Below are 15767 nucleotides of genomic sequence, written 5' to 3' on the forward strand. Positions count from 1 at the left end.
GATGCGGTGCAGGACTCGGGGGAGGGGATCTGGTGGGGGGCAAAAAGGCCAACGTGGGGACAAAGTGGGAGCGAACCCCCCCAAGCCTCCGCCCTGGGGCCAAAGCTTATGGACATCGAGTGTGACCCCCCCCCGTCCCCTCCTGAACTACTGCTGGGGCAGAGCTGGGGGGAGCCCAGGGCAGGGCTAGCAGGGGCTGCGGGTCGGGAGTGAGGGGCACCGGCAGAGCTGGGGGGGCAGGGGCTGCGGGTCGGGAGTGAGGGGCACCGGCAGGGCTGGGGGCGCAGGGGGCTGCGGGTCAGGAGTGAGGGGCACCGGCAGGGCTGGGGGGGCGGGGGCTGCGGGTCGGGAGTGAGGGGCAGCGGGGGGCTGCGGGTCGGGAGTGAGGGGCACCGGCAGGGCTGGGGGGGCAGGGGGCTGCAGGTCGGGAGTGAGGGGCACCGGCAGGGCTGGGGGCGCAGGGGGCTGCGGGTCGGGAGTGAGGGGCAGCGGCAGGGCTGGGGGGGCGGGGGGCTGCGGGTCGGGAGTGAGGGGCACCGGCAGGGCTGGGGGCGCAGGGGGCTGCGGGTCGGGAGTGAGGGGCAGCGGCAGGGCTGGGGGGGCGGGGGCTGCGGGTCGGGAATGAGGGGCAGCGGCAGAGCTGGGGGGCAGGGTGGGGCTAGCAGGGGCTGCGGGTCGGGAGTGAGGGGCACCGGCAGGGCTGGGGGCGCGGGGGCTGCGGGTCAGGAGTGAGGGGCACCGGCAGGGCTGGGGGCGCAGGGGGCTGCGGGTCAGGAGTGAGGGGCACCGGCAGGGCTGGGGGGGCGGGGGCTGCGGGTCGGGAGTGAGGGGCAGCGGCAGGGCTGGGGGGGGCGGGGGGCTGCGGGTCGGGAGTGAGGGGCACCGGCAGGGCTGGGGGGGGCGGGGGCTGCGGGTCGGGAGTGAGGGGCACCGGCAGGGCTGGGGGCGCAGGGGGCTGCGGGTCGGGAATGAGGGGCAGCGGCAGGGCTGGGGGGGCGGGGGCTGCGGGTCGGGAGCCGGGCGGGAGGTAGCCTGGAGCTGGGGGCAGGACGGAGGGGCACTGTCCGTCTGGGGATCCCTGCCCCCCCATCCCCTCACTGGCTGCGAAGAACACGGGCTTCTCCCCGATGTAGCGGTAGGTCGCCAGGATCTTGGCTCGGTCATCGTCGGGATAATCGAACCAGAGCGGCCCCGGCGCCTGCCACGTCCCTCCCCTCGGCATCGCTGCAGTGCCAAGAAACCAGAGCAGGGAGCCGGCTACGGGGGAAGACGCTCTGGTACGTCAAGGCCAGGACTCTACTGCTCCGCAACAGGACAGCTGAGCCTCCACTTGGTGCTGGCTAAGGGGCCGCGCCACACGATGTCGGGACCCAGCAGGCGGCGCTGGTGACGGGGGGTTCGGGACAGGGGAGCCGTTTGGGGGGGGGCTCGGCCAGCAGGCGGTGCTGGTGACGGGGGGTTCAGCCCGGGGGAGCCGTTCGGGGGGGGCACCCAGCAGGCGGCGCTGGTGACGGGGGGTTCGGGACAGGGGAACCGTTTGGGGGGGGGGCTCGGCCAGCAGGCGGTGCTGGTGACGGGGGGTTCAGCCCGGGGGAGCCGTTCGGGGGGGGCACCCAGCAGGCGGCGCTGGTGACGGGGGGTTCGGGACAGGGGAACCGTTTGGGGGGGGGGGCTCGGCCAGCAGGCGGTGCTGGTGACGGGGGGTTCTGGACAGGGGAGCCGTTTGGGGGGGCTCGGCCAGCAGGCGGTGCTGGTGACGGGGGGTTCGGGACAGGGGAGCCGTTTGGGGGGGGCTCGGCCAGCAGGCGGTGCTGGTGACGGGGGGTTCTGGACAGGGGAGCCGTTTGGGGGGGGGCTCGCCCAGCAGGCGGTGCTGGTGACGGGGGGTTCTGGACAGGGGAGCCGTTTGGGGGGGGCTCGCCCAGCAGGCGGTGCTGGTGACGGGGGGTTCGGGACGGGGAGCCGTTTGGGGGGCTCGGCCAGCAGGCGGTGCTGGTGACGGGGGGTTCGGGACAGGGGAGCCGTTTGGGGGGGGCTGGGCCAGCAGGCGGTGCTGGTGACGGGGGGTTCGGGACAGGGGAGCCGTTTGGGGGGGGCTCGGCCAGCAGGCGGTGCTGGTGACGGGGGGTTCGGGACGGGGAGCCGTTTGGGGGGGGCTCGGCCAGCAGTGCTCGGGGCCTGGCCCTCACCTGTCCCCTGGTCGGTGCTGTTAGGGGAGAGAGGTCTGGCGCTGAGGGTCGTCACCAGCACCCACAGCAGGAGCCATCCTGGAGCCCAGTGCCCCATAACTACCTCCAGTTGGGGCGGAGCTCTACCTGGCCACACCCCCTTGGAGTGTGACATCACAGTGCCCACAGAGGTCAGGTATGTGCACAGAGCCCCACCCCCAATGAGCCACGACCCGCCACGTTGGCTGCCACTTTTATTGCAGAGAATAAGGCACAATGGGGTCCCGTTTCCATGGGGGAGGGGCGGGGCCCTCACTCGTGGTGCCCCGGGGGGGGCCTGGGCAGGACACCCAGCAGCCCCCCAGCCGTGGAGAAGAGGTTGATGGGGGAGGAGCCGTCGGTGATGAGGGCCGACTGGAGGCCCAGGCCCTGCAGCAGCTTCACCTGGGGGGAGCAGGGGGGGTGGGTGAGTGAGTGAGTGGGACCCAGTCCCCAGCCCCGCCCCCACCCGTGTAAGCTCCACCCCTCCTGGGCCCCACCGCAGAACGCACCAGCCCCTACCCCACCCACTCCATCCCTCCAGCCAGCTCCGCCCCCCAGCCCTAGCCCCACCTATGCCAGCACGTTTCCTCAAGTCCTGCCCCTAAGCCCCTCCCCCACATGCTCACCCAAGCCCAGCCCCGCCCCCCCTCCTCTAGGCCCCGCCCCCTGACCCACCTGCAGCTCCGGCCCGGCCAGCGCGATGTCGCGCAGGGTCTCGGGCCCGATGGCTTCCGTCACCTGCTGGAACTTCTTCACCTCCACCTCGGCCAGCAGCCGGGCCCGCGCCGCCTCCTGCTCGCCCTGCGCCCGGGCGAAGCGCAGCTCCTGCTCCCGCGCCTGGCCCAGCCGGGCCAGCTCCGACTCCTGCGCCCGCCGGGGGGACGGGGGACAGGCTCAGTGCTGCCTGGGCCGCGCCCCCTCCCCGGGCTCCGCCCCCCGCCCCCCGCGGGGCCGCGCCCCCTCCCCGGGCTCCGCCCAACCCCGCCCCCCGCGGGGGCCGCGCCCCCCTCCCCGGGCTCCGCCCAACCCCGCCCCCCGCGGGGGCCGCGCCCCCCTCCCCGGGCTCCCCCCAACCCCGCCCCCCCCGGGGGCCGCGCCCCCCTCCCCGGGCTCCCCCCAACCCCGCCCCCCCCGGGGGCCGCGCCCCCCTCCCCGGGCTCCCCCCAACCCCGCCCCCCCCGGGGGCCGCGCCCCCCTCCCCGGGCTCCGCCCCCCGCCCCCCGCGGGGCCGGGCTCCGCCCCCCGCCCCCGCGGGCCCGCGCCCCCCTCCCCGGGCTCCGCCTCCCGCCCCCGCGGGCCGCGCCCCCCTCCCCGGGCTCCGCCTCCCGCCCCTGCGGGGCCTCGCCCCCTCCCCGGGCTCCCCCCAACCCCGCCCCCCGCGGGGGCCGTGCCCCCCTCCCCGGGCTCCGCCTCCCGCCCCCGCGGGGCCGCGCCCCCCTCCCCGGGCTCCGCCTCCCGCCCCCGCGGGGCCGCGCCCCCCCTCCCCGGGCTCCGCCTCCCGCCCCCGCGGGGCCGCGCCCCCCCTCCCCGGGCTCCGCCTCCCGCCCCCCGCGGGGCCGCGCCCCCCCTCCCCGGGCTCCGCCTCCCGCCCCCCGCGGGGCCGCGCCCCCCCTCCCCGGGCTCCGCCTCCCGCCCCCCGCGGGGCCGCGCCCCCCCCTCCCCGGGCTCCGCCTCCCGCCCCCCGCGGGGCCGCGCCCCCCCTCCCCGGGCTCCGCCTCCCGCCCCCCGCGGGGCCGCGCCCCCCCTCCCCGGGCTCCGCCTCCCGCCCCCCGCGGGGCCGCGCCCCCCCTCCCCGGGCTCCGCCTCCCGCCCCCCGCGGGGCCGCGCCCCCCCCTCCCCGGGCTCCGCCTCCCGCCCCCCGCGAGGCCGCGCCCCCCCTCCCCGGGCTCCGCCTCCCGCCCCCCGCGGGGCCGCGCCCCCTCCCCGGCCTCCGCCTCCCGCCCCCGCGGAGCCGCGCCCCCTCCCCGGGCTCCCCCCAACCCCGCCCACTCACCGTCTCAATGGCGGCTGCCTCCGCCTTCAGCTTGGCCTGTTCCACGGCCGCCTCACCCGCGATCCGCTCCGCCTCCGCCTTGGACTGGGCCTCAGCCCGCGCCGCACCGGCGCTCTCCACTGCCGCGCTGGGGGGCGGGGCCAGACAGGCTCACAGACCCACACATACGCCCCCCCGGTCTCCCAGAGCCCCCCCCCAGCCACTGATCCCCCGATTCTGCCCCCAGACTCCCCCGCCCCCCCCAATCCCACCGCCGGCTGTGGACCTCCCCCGATCCTGCCCCCTGCCACTGACCGCCCCGCGACACCCCGCCCCCAGACTCCTCTGACCCCACCGGATCCCTCCCCTGGCAGCTGGCCACCCTTCCCCTGACCCCCATCACCCCCCGGGTCCCCCAACCTCAGTGCCTCCAGCTCCAGCAGCTCCTTCCGGGCCCGCTCAGCCTCCGCCTGGTCCAGGATTTTCTGCCGCTCCAGCCGCCCCCGGGCCTCCTGTTCCAGCCGCTCGGCCTCGTGCCTGGGGGAGACAGGCTGGGATGAGGGGGGCTGTGGGGCAGGGCTGGGGCGGGAGCAGGCCCCTGGGGAGCCCGTACCTGGCGGCCGCCTCCTGGGAGTTGGTGGTGATCTCGATGGCCAGCTGGACGCTCCTCTGCAGCGCGTCCCGCGTGCGCTGGTCCACCGGCTCCACGCTCTGGATGTCCACGCTGCTCACCACCAGCCCGTTCTGGGGGAAGCGCAGGCAGCTCCGCAGCTGCAGCTCCGTGTCGAAGCCAAACACAGCCGAGCAGATGATCCGGTTCGAGTTCTGGGGGGAGCAGGGGATTGTGGGGCGCTGGGGGGAGCGGCTGCAGCACCCCAGAACCCCCATATTCACCCTGGCAGGTACAACCGGGCAGCCAGACGTGCGGATGGCCCAGAAGGACGATCCCAGGAACCGCAGACAATGGGTCCTGTTTGACCCGGGGAGAAGTGGGGGATGGGGGCTCAGTGGTACCCCAGTTCCAGGTTGCACCCCGGGTAGGGTGTGAGCCCCAGGGCTGTGCCAGGAGGAGGCAGGCCAGGGGGCTTGGGAAGGCGTGGTGGGGGAGTGCCAGGTGGGCACGGGAAGGGGTGCAGAGGGCCCCCCCCCATACCTTGTGGAAGTCATCGAACGTGACGGAGGCCACGGCCCCACGGATGCGGGAGGCCAGTGCTTTGCAGGCATCACCCACGAAATCCGGGACGCTGAAGAGCCGGGAGAGCGCCGGGGGGTCAGGGGGCGACGGCACCTCAAAGTGCCTGGGGGGACAAGGCAGTTGGGGGGCTGGGGAGCAGGCTTCCCCGGTCCCCCTCCCTGCAACCTCCACCCCTCCCAGCCCCACCCCCCTGGGCAGAGGGGGCTGTAGGGCCGGCGCTGGGCCCAGGGGCAGAGCCCCAAGAGTAGCCTGGAGACCCTGAGATCGGGGCAGTGCCTGGGCTCTGCAGGGCGTAAGCAGCAGGCTGGGGTGGGGGGTGCCCGACAGGGCCTGTGACACCCCCCTGCTGCCTCCTGCCCTTCCCCAATCATGGCCCCATCAGCCCCTCTCCCCAGCCCCTCACCAGTTGTAGGCCAGCTGGAGCTGCAGCCGGGCATGGTCGGCCGTCTCGATGGTGACGATGTCGGCACAGAAGTCAGGGCCCAGCAGCAGGCAGAGTGAGCGCCGGGCGTGGGGGGCCTTGGGCCGCCCCCCGGACAAGCTCAGCACCGTGAACTGCTCGTCCGGGCCCAGCAGAACCAGCTCCGGGCCCAGCACCACCCTGTGGGGAGGGGAACATGAGCCCTACACGCCACGGGAGGGAGCCCCAGCGACCCCCAGCCCCACTTCCCCTGGGACCCCCCTCCCTCCATGAGCTGCATCCAGCCCCCGACCCAAGTCCCCCTCCCACACACACAGCCACAAGCCCCTGCTCACCTGGCCTGCCGCTCCCGGTAGTCGTACACCTGCACAGCTGCGTTGTGGGGCACCTGGTAACTCACCACCCGTGTCTTGTCGCGGGGGGGGCCCTCTCCTCCCTGGGGGGGGGGCCCGGAACGGTCAGCCACGGGGTCCCGGCCCGAGGACAGCAGGGCCTCCACGTTGGGGGGCAGCTCCTTCTCCCAGAGCTCCTCGGCCTCCGTCAGCATGTAGGTGTGGCCGATCACCGCCCGCACCTGGCGAGAGGGGGGAGTCCATGGGGGGGCAGGGATATGGGGTACCAGGGGTCAGTGGGGCAGGCCGGGGGGCAGGGATATGGGGTACCAGGGGTCAGTGGGGCAGGCCGGGGATATGGGGCACTGGGGGTCAGTGGGGCAGGCTGGGGGTCAGTGGGGCAGGCCGGGGATATGGGGCACTGGGGGTCAGTGGGGCAGGCCGGGAGTCAGTGGGGCAGGCCAGGGATATGGGGCACTGGGGGTCAGTGGGGCAGGCCGGGAGTCAGGGATGTGGGCTATTGGGGGTCAGTGGGGCACTGGGGGGCAGGGCTGGGGCCGGGGCCCTGCTCACCTTGCCTGTCTTGATGTCGCGCACGTAGACGCCCTCGTTCTCGCCCAGGGGGGTGGCCCGGCGCCGCTCCAACACCTCCACCTCCACCGGCGGCACGTACTCCAGGGGCCCCCGGATGAGCCAGCAGTCGCCCGGCTTCCGCTGCAGCCCACGGCCGGCCTGAGGGTGTCGGGATCCCGGTGCCCCTCACTCCCGACCCGCAGCCCCCCCCGGCTCTGCCGGTGCCCCTCACTCCCGACCCGCAGCCCCCCGCCCCCCCCTGTGCCCCTCACTCCCGGCCCGCAGCCCCCCGCCCCCCCTGTGCCCCTCACTCCTGACCCGCAGCCCTCCGCCCCGCCGGTGCCCCTCACTCCCAACCCGCAGCCCCCCGACCCGCCGGTGCCCCTCACTCCCGACCCGCAGCCCCCCCCGCTCTGCCGGTGCCCCTCACTCCCGACCCGCAGCCCCCCGCCCCCCCTGTGCCCCTCACTCCCGCCCCGCAGCCCCCCCCGCTCTGCCGGTGCCCCTCACTCCCGACCCGCAGCCCCCCGCCCCGCCGGTGCCCCTCACTCCCGACCCGCAGCCCCCTGCCACCCCCGCTCTGCCGGTGCCCCTCACTCCCTACCCGCAGCCCCCTTTCCCCCCTGTGCCCCTCACTCCCGACCCACAGCCCCCCGCCAGCCCAGCCCTGGACTCCCCCACCTCATCCAAGTCCTCCAGCTTGCTGAGTGCCCGCAGCAGCAGCCCTTCCTCCTCCGAGAGGATGTAGATGTCTTGGATCCCCTCCTTCAGAGACTCCCCTGGCTGCAGGAAGAACGACTTCTCCCCCTGGACCAACGAAGGGGGAGGTCTGTGAGAATTCCCACGGCTACCCAAGAAATGTGGGGAGGGAGCGTAGGCATATAGTCTAGGTAATATGGTAATATCATTTACTGTGCATATAAACTAGAAAATATGGCAAGATCATGCCTCAATGAATATTTTATTCCTTTTCCCACTTATTGCCAAAGAAACAAGGCAACACCTGCCCAGATAGTCTGAAAAATACAGTTAGACCCACCCGACTCCAAGGTGAGGAGCTGCTTTTTCTATTATTCTACGTGTAGCCTAGAAAATACAGTAACCCCTTGCCTATAGTCTAGGAAATACGGTAACCCCCCTTCCACAATGGCCTGGTCAACCATCACCTTTAAAGTGGAAATACAGTAACATCTGCTCCTATACCCTGAGTAATACGGTACCCCAGCGCCGCCCCCAGCTGTAGCTGCTCCTATGACCTGGCAACAGACACTTCCCCCACCCATCTATAACTGCAGCTATAATCTGGTATATACGGTAGAAAATAAAGAAACAAAGACAGTAACAGAAGGCCACTAGCCGTCACCCTCAGCCCCCAACTCAAACTTCTCCAGCGCACCATGGAGGATCTAGGACCGATCCTGAGGGGCGACCCCTCGCTCTCACAGATCTTGGGAGACAGGCTAGTCCTTGCCTACAGACAGCCCCCCAGCCTGAAGCAAATACTCACCAGCAACCACACAACAGAACCACTGACCCAGGAACCTATCCTTGCAACAAAGCCCGTTGCCAACTGTGCCCACATATCTATTCAGGGGACACCATCACAGGGCCTAATAACATCAGCCACACTATCAGAGGCTCGTTCACCTGCACATCTACCAATGTGATATATGCCATCATGTGCCAGCAATGCCCCTCTGCCATGTACATTGGTCAAACTGGACAGTCTCTACGTAAAAGAATAAATGGACACAAATCAGACGTCAAGAATTATAACATTCAAAAACCATTCGGAGAACACGTCAATCTCTCTGGTCACGCGATTACAGACATGAAAGTGGCTATTCTTCAACAAAATAACTTCAAAAACAGACTCCAGCGAGAGACTGCTGAATTGGAATTCATTTGCAAACTGGATACAATTAACTTAGGCTTGAATAGAGACTGGGAGTGGATGGGTCATTACACAAAGTAAAACGATTTCCCCATGTTTATCCCCTCCCCTCACTGTTCCTCACACCTTCTTGTCAACTGCTGGAAATGGCCCACCTTGATTATCACGACAAAAGGTTTTTTTCTCTGCTGCTGGTGATAGCTCACCTCACCTGACCACTCTCCTTACAGTCTGTGTGGTCACACCCCTTGTTTCACCTTCTCTGTGTATATAAATCTCCCCACTCTATTTTCCACTGAACGCGTCCGATGCAGTGAGCTGTAGCTCACGAAAGCTCATGGTCAAATAAATGGGTTAGTCTCTAAGATGCCACAAGTCCTCCTGTTCTTTTTGCGAATACAGACTAACACGACTGCTACTCTGAAACCTGTATATACGGTAGTCAACTCCTAGGTTAACCATACCAGTCTATCCACAGCTGTCGCTTTATTTCTACTAATTACGGTAGACAGCCATTCTGGGCCCCATTCAGCTACCGTACTTACTAGGATACAGGAGGCTACAACAAAGAGGTAATTAGAAGGGTAACTATGACATACCATAGAGGCACATCATTACCATAATTACTAGCATAAATGTGCCCCACAGCTATACCCAGAGGTACTGTAATGTCAGATAAACAAAACTACCGTATATGCTAGAATAAACTTGTACTCACAATATTTGGTTACCCTATGTACTAGGATAAACATGCCCCTACAAGATATAGTTACCATATATAATGGTGTAAATACACCCAATGAGATAGACATCATTACCATAGTTACTGACACAAGCCCCTCCCCAACATAAAATGGACTAGCATAAATATTCCTCACGATACAGTTGTACTATATTTACTAGAATATAAGTGACCCTTCAATCTAAAGTGCCATGGTATTTAGTAGAATACATATGCCCCACAGCACTACCACATTTAGTGGAATAAATGCGCCCCGGGAGCTATGCAGCCTTACCTGAACACAGACACAGTACTACGGGTGCTACCGTATTCCCTAAAGCAAACGTGGCCCCGGAGTTTACACTAGTACCATATTGTCATGTGTACACATGGCCGCTATACCTTGATCACCTTCTCCTGGCCCAGCTGGGGCTTGCCGTTGGGCCCCACGGGGTCGCACACCACGCAGTACTGGCGGCTGCTCAGCGTGGTGATGTCCACGATGCCCACCACCTCCTCGTAGACGTTGGGGATGTAGGCCTCACTCTGAGCGAGTGTCACCAGCCACTCCTCCCCAGTGCGGCGCACCGTGTCCTCCGGGTCCCGGAAGGTCTTGGTGGCGCGGAGATGCAGCGCCCTCTATGGGGGAAAGGGGAACACGGCCATCAGCATGAGGGGAGCCAGGTCCTGGCTATTCCCTCCTTCCCCAAGGACCCCCGCCTCCGCCCCCATGTCCACCTACTCTCCCCTCCCCCAGATCCCCCTCTTCCTCAGGGTCCCCCACATCTTCTCCTTGTCCATGGGGTCAACCCCACACTACTCCTTCCCCCCCAGGTCACATCCAGCTTCCCCCAATTTCCTCCCCACCACATGCCCCCAAGGGATCAGAGCCATTTCACCACCCTCCCACTCCCTCCCCACCCTGGACTCCCCCATCCCCTCCACTCCCAGACAGCACCATGCCCCAATCTCATCCCTCCCCGCCACCACTCCCCTTAGGGGCAGGGCTGGGAACCCTCTAACCTCAGTCCCGCCCCCTCAGCCAATAAGGAGGCCACCTCACAGCAAGGGAGCTCCTTCCCCGGGTTGGAAACCCAGCCCCACCCTGTCCTGCCCCCCACCCGGGTGCAGATTGCACACACCCCCCCCGCCACGGTCACACCGACTGCCACCAGCACCCCTTGCCCCCCCCTCACCTTCTCCGTCAGGACAAAAGCATCCACAATGTCAACCACCTCCTCAAACACGCCAGGGAGATACGCACCCACTCGCTTCACCAGCCACTCCTCACCTGGGTGGGGGGAGAGAGACATGGCAACAGATCAGGAGTGAGGGGGACCGGCAGAGCTGGGGGGACAGGCCCAGGGCTGGGGGGGCTGCGGGTCGGGAGTGAGGGGCACCGGCGGAGCTGCGGGGGTGAGGGGGGCAGGGCTGGGCAAGCAGGGGCTGTAGGTCGGGAGCGAGGGGCGCCGGCAGAGTGGACTGGGGGACGGGGCCAGGGCTGGGGGGCGGTGGGGCGGGAGCGAGGGGCGCCGGCAGAGCGGACGGGGGGACAGGCCCACGGCTGGGCGGCGGCGGGGCGGGAGCGAGGGGCGCCGGCAGAGCGGACAGGGGGACGGGCCCAGGGAGGCGGGGCGGGAGCGAGGGGGGCCGGCAGAGCAGACGGGGGGACGGGCCCAGGGCTGGGGGGCGGCGGGGCGGGAGCGAGGGGCGCCGGCAGAGCGGACGGGGGGACGGGCCCAGGGCTGAGGGGTGGGAGCGAGGGGCGCCGGCAGAGCGGACGGGGGGACGGGCCCAGGGCGGCGGGGCGGGAGCGAGGGGTGCCGGCAGACCGGATGGGGGGACGGGCCCAGGGAGGCGGGGCGGGAGCGAGGGGCGCCGGGGGGACGGGCCCAGGGCTGGGGGGCGGCGGGGCGGGAGCGAGGGGCGGCGGCAGAGCGGACGGGGGGACGGGCCCAGGGCGGCGGGGCGGGAGCGAGGGGCGCCGGCAGAGCGGACGGGGGGACGGGCCCAGGGAGGCGGGGCGGGAGCGAGGGGCAGCGGCAGAGCGGACGGGGGGACGGGCCCAGGGCTGGGGGGCGGCGGGGCAGGAGCGAGGGGCGCCGGCAGAGCGGACGGGGGGACGGGCCCAGGGCGGCGGGGCGGGAGCGAGGGGTGCCGGCAGACCGGATGGGAGGACGGGCCCAGGGAGGCGGGGCGGGAGCGAGGGGCGCCGGGGGGACGGGCCCAGGGCTGGGGGGCGGCGGGGCGGGAGCGAGGGGCGCCGGCAGAGCGGACGGGGGGACGGGCCCAGGGCGGCGGGGCGGGAGCGAGGGGCGCCGGCAGACCGGATGGGGGGACGGTCCCAGGGAGGCGGGGCGGGAGCGAGGGGCGCCGGCAGACCGGATGGGGGGACGGGCCCAGGGAGGCGGGGCGGGAGCGAGGGGCGCCGGGGGGACGGGCCCGGGGCTGGGGGGCGGCGGGGCGGGAGCGAGGGGCGGCGGCAGAGCGGACGGGGGGACGGGCCCAGGGCGGCGGGGCGGGAGCGAGGGGCGCTGGCAGAGCGGACGGGGGGACGGGCCCAGGGAGGCGGGGCGGGAGCGAGGGGCAGCGGCAGAGCGGACGGGGGGACGGGCCCAGGGCTGGGGGGCGGCGGGGCAGGAGCGAGGGGCGCCGGCAGAGCGGACGGGGGGACGGGCCCAGGGCTGGGGGGTGGCGGGGCGGGAGCGAGGGGCGCCGGCAGAGCGGACGGGGGGACGGGCCCAGGGAGGCGGGGCGGGAGCGAGGGGCGCCGGGGGGACGGGCCCAGGGCTGGGGGGCGGCAGGGCGGGAGCGAGGGGCGGCGGCAGAGCGGACGGGGGGACGGGCCCAGGGCGGCGGGGCGGGAGCGAGGGGCGGCGGCAGAGCGGACGGGGGGACGGGCCCAGGGCGGCGGGGCGGGAGCGAGGGGCGCTGGGGGGACGGGCCCAGGGCTGGGGGGCGGCGGGGCGGGAGTGAGGGGCAGTGGCACAGCGGACGGGGGCGGTACCTGTGACCCGCTGGGTCCCCTCCCGGTCCGTACACTCCTTGCGGGCCCGGAGCCGGATGGCCTGGTTGTGGCGGATGACGGTGGCCTGGATGATTTCCACCACCTCCACCTCGGTCCGCGGGATGTGGGTGCCTGCAGGAGGCTGGCGTTAGCCGCGGATGAGCCCGCCCGACCGGGCTCTGCCCAGGCCCCCAGCCCAGCCCAGCCCACTCACCTGGCCCCTCAAAGAGGAACTCGTCCCCGGCCATGTACTTCCCACCCTGATCGTCCTCAAAATCCAGCAGGGCCTTGAGGTGCAGGGCGGTGTTCGGCAGGACCACCTGCAGGGCCGTGATTCCCTGGGGGCGAGAGGGGGCTCAGGGCACGGCTCGGGGCACGCTGGCTCCGGGCCGGGCCTGGGGCTGGGCGTTACCTGCTGGATCTCCTCCCCCGGGTAGAGGGGGAAGGGGGGCTGGCTGAGCCGGATCTCCAGGTCCGCGTGCCGCAGCAGCGCCTGCCCCGAGGCATCGAACTGCACCCCGGCGCCCGGCGCCCGCACCACGGGGTGCAGCACCGCGCAGTAGTGCCGGGGGGGCACCGTCACCATCTTGGCAGGGGGGAAGACGACCCTGCGGGGCAGGGGGAACACGTCAGGGGGTGCTGGGAACCGACCCCCGTGACCCTGCCAGCCCCCCACGGCCCCTCCCCCTGGTCTCCCCCCACCCCGTCCCCTCCCCAGCAGCCCAACCTCTCCCCCCGCAGCCCCTGCGCCCTCACCGCTCATTGTCCCGGCGGATGTAGGTCTGCGGCCCCACCTCGACGCGGGTCACGTTGGAGTTCTGGTCCAGCACGTGGATGTAGTGGTGGGGGGGGATGCGGATGATGGATTCCTCGGCCATGTCAGCTACGGGGCGGGGCAGGGGGTTAGCACCCCCGGATCAGGCCCACGCCTCCAATCCCAGCGACCGGCCGAGCCGCGTTCCCAGAATCCTCTGCACCAGGCCCACACCCCGGCTCCCTGCCAGCCCCGACCGAACCCATGGCCCCGGGCACCCGCACTAGGATCCGCCCCCCCCCCCCCCGGGAGAATTTACCCTCCAGCCAGAGCCCGCCCACTTGACAGCCCTAATCCCAGCGCAAACAGAGCGACCGGCCCAGCCCCGTTCCCAGAACCCTCTGCACCAGGGCCGCACCCACGCCCGGGGCGCCCGGGCCTGGACTGACCCCCCCCCCCACGCCCGGGGCGCCCGGGCCTGGACTGAACCCCCCCCCACGCCATGCCCGGGCCTGGACTGACCCCCCTCTCCCGCCACGCCCAGGGGGCGCCAGGGCCGGGACTGACCCCCCTCTCCCGCCACGCCCGGGGCGCCCGGGCCTGGACTGACCCCCCCCCCCACGCCATGCCCGGGCCAGGACTGACCCCCCTCTCCCGGGCCTGGACTGACCCCCCCCTCACACCATGCCCGGGCCGGGACTGACCCCCCTCTCCCGCCACGCCCGGGCCTGGACAGACCCCCCCCTCACGCCACGCCCAGGGGGCGCCCGGACCGGGACTGACCCCCCCCTCCCTCCACGCCCAGGGTGCCTGGGTCGGGACTGACCCCCTCCTCCCTCCACGCCCGGGGCGCCCGGGCCTGGACTGACCCCCCCCTCACGCCACGCCCGGGCCGGGACTGACCCCCCTCTCCCGCCACGCCCAGGGGGCGCCCGGGCCGGGACTGACCCCCCTCTCCCGCCACGCCCAGGGGGCGCCCGGGCCGGGACTGACCCCCCTCTCCCGCCATGCACGGGCCGGGACTGACCCCCCTCTCCCGCCACGCCCAGGGGGCGCCCGGGCCGGGACTGACCCCCCTCTCCCGCCACGCCCAGGGGGCGCCCGGGCCGGGACTGACCCCCCCCTCCCGCCACGCCCAGGGGGCGCCCGGGCCGGGACTGATCCCCACCCCGCCACGCCACTCCCAGGCCAGGACTGACCCCCCCCCCCGCCACGCCACTCCCAGGCCGGGACTGACCCCCCCCCCCCTCCACGCCACTCCCAGGCCGGGACTGACCCCCCTCCCCTCCACGCCACTCCCAGGCCGGGACTGACCCCCCCCCCCCCTCCACGCCACTCCCAGGCCGGGACTGACCCCCCCCCCCCCTCCACGCCACTCCCAGGCCGGGACTGACCCCCCCCCCCCCTCCACGCCACTCCCAGGCCGGGACTGACCCCCCCCCCCCCCCCCCCACGCCACTCCCAGGCCGGGACTGACCCCCCCCCCCCCCCCTCCACGCCACTCCCAGGCCGGGACTGACCCCCCCCCCCCTCCACGCCACTCCCAGGCCGGGACTGACCCCCCCCCCCTCCACGCCACTCCCAGGCCGGGACTGACCCCACCCCCCTCCCTCCCTCCCTCCACACCCCACCCCACCCCACCCAGGCCGGGACTGACCCCCCCTCCACACCCCACCCAGGCCGGGACTGACCCCCCGCTCCGTCCACGCCACACTGGGGACACCCGTGCCAGGACTGATCCCCCCTCCCTCCACACCCCACCCCACGCCAGGATTCAACCCCCCCTGCACTAGCCCCAGGGATGCCTGGATACCATCTAGGCAGTGACCCAGCTGTGCCAGGGGGAAGGGGTGTCTGGGGGGCCCCCGGCCAGAGACACAAACATACCAGCTGCTTCCTGCAGGGCCCAGCTGAGACTGAGCCAGACCCGCCCCCAGGCTGGGCGGGACCCGCTGAAAGAGGAAACGGAGCCGCCCCGCCCCCAGTCCTGGCCCCCCTTCCCCCATCTCAGAGCCCCCAGTCCTCAGCCCCCCTTTCCCCATCTCACAGCCCCCCAATCCTGGGGCCCCCTTTTCCCTGGGAAGGGAACCCGATTCACAGCCCCCCCAGTCATGGCTTTGGGTAAATTTCCCGGTCATAGGATTTTAAAACCAGAAACGTCGTGATTTCAGCTCCTGCACCTGAAACGCCCGGGGTGGGAACTGTAGGGTCCTGACCCAGAGGGGGGGGCGTGGGGGGGTATCGGAAGGTTACGGGGGGGTCGCGGTACGCAGCAGCAGCGCAGGGGGAAGGGTGGCGATCCCGCAACCCCCCTACAATAACCTCGCAGCCCCGCAACTCGCTCGTGGGTCAGGCCCCAGCTGCAGAGACGCTGGGCTCCCCCGTGCGATCTGGACGGGACCCGGCTCGAGCACACGGGACAGCAGCTTCCACGGCCTCTGACACGTGTGCCGCGGCCCAGGCCCCCGCCATGGGGTGTCAGAAAGGGGGCGGGGCAGGGCAATGGGAGGGACCAGGGCAGCGAGGGGCAGGTTGGGGCGGGGCATGGCACCGGGAGGGGGCGGGACAAGGAGGGGTGCGGCAGGGTCGCAGGTGGGGGAGGGGCTAGGAGGGGGAGGGGCAGGGTAGTAGGAGGGGGCGGGCCAAGGAGGGGGCGGGGTAGCGTAGCAGGACGGGAGGGGCTAGAAG

General features: G+C 71.3%; 1 protein-coding gene across 3 annotated transcripts; it reads right to left on the bottom strand.

Moving 5' to 3' along the window:
• Positions 1-2409: 2409 nt before the first annotated feature.
• LOC102934593 (major vault protein) lies at positions 2410-15562 on the bottom strand. 3 transcript variants are annotated; one of them, XM_037898812.2, is made up of 17 exons: positions 15402-15562; positions 13082-13208; positions 12738-12933; positions 12540-12663; positions 12326-12457; positions 10515-10609; positions 9721-9957; positions 7385-7510; positions 6704-6862; positions 6134-6372; positions 5781-5978; positions 5336-5480; positions 4796-5007; positions 4603-4719; positions 4204-4330; positions 2886-3074; positions 2410-2612 (listed from the first exon to the last, which is right to left on the bottom strand). In XM_037898812.2, exons 2-17 carry the CDS (start codon positions 13201-13203, stop codon positions 2481-2483), a joined length of 2550 nt encoding a protein of 849 aa, XP_037754740.1. In that variant the 5' UTR covers positions 13204-13208; positions 15402-15562; the 3' UTR covers positions 2410-2480. The 3 variants fall into 3 exon arrangements, with proteins under 3 accessions (XP_037754740.1, XP_037754739.1, XP_043405243.1); XM_037898811.2 differs by lacking the exon at positions 15402-15562 and adding an exon at positions 14967-15055; XM_043549308.1 differs by lacking the exon at positions 15402-15562 and adding an exon at positions 14893-14958.
• Positions 15563-15767: the final 205 nt, after the last annotated feature.

The sequence above is a fragment of the Chelonia mydas genome, chromosome 6, assembly GCF_015237465.2.
Source record: "Chelonia mydas isolate rCheMyd1 chromosome 6, rCheMyd1.pri.v2, whole genome shotgun sequence".
Lineage (NCBI taxonomy): Eukaryota > Metazoa > Chordata > Testudines > Cheloniidae > Chelonia > Chelonia mydas.

What these genes read in the sequence shown, in the direction of transcription:
- LOC102934593 (XM_037898812.2), bottom strand. Translation starts at nt 13,203, where the DNA reads ATGGCCGAGGAATCCATCATCCGCATCCCCCCCCACCACTACATCCAC. An exon ending in CTGGAGCTGGAGGCACTGAG is followed by an intron (nt 4,331 to 4,602) that starts GTTGGGGGACCC and finishes CCCGCCCCCCAG; the next exon opens with CGCGGCAGTGGAGAGCGCCG. An exon ending in AGGCAGCCGCCATTGAGACG is followed by an intron (nt 3,075 to 4,203) that starts GTGAGTGGGCGG and finishes CGGCGGGCGCAG; the next exon opens with GAGTCGGAGCTGGCCCGGCT.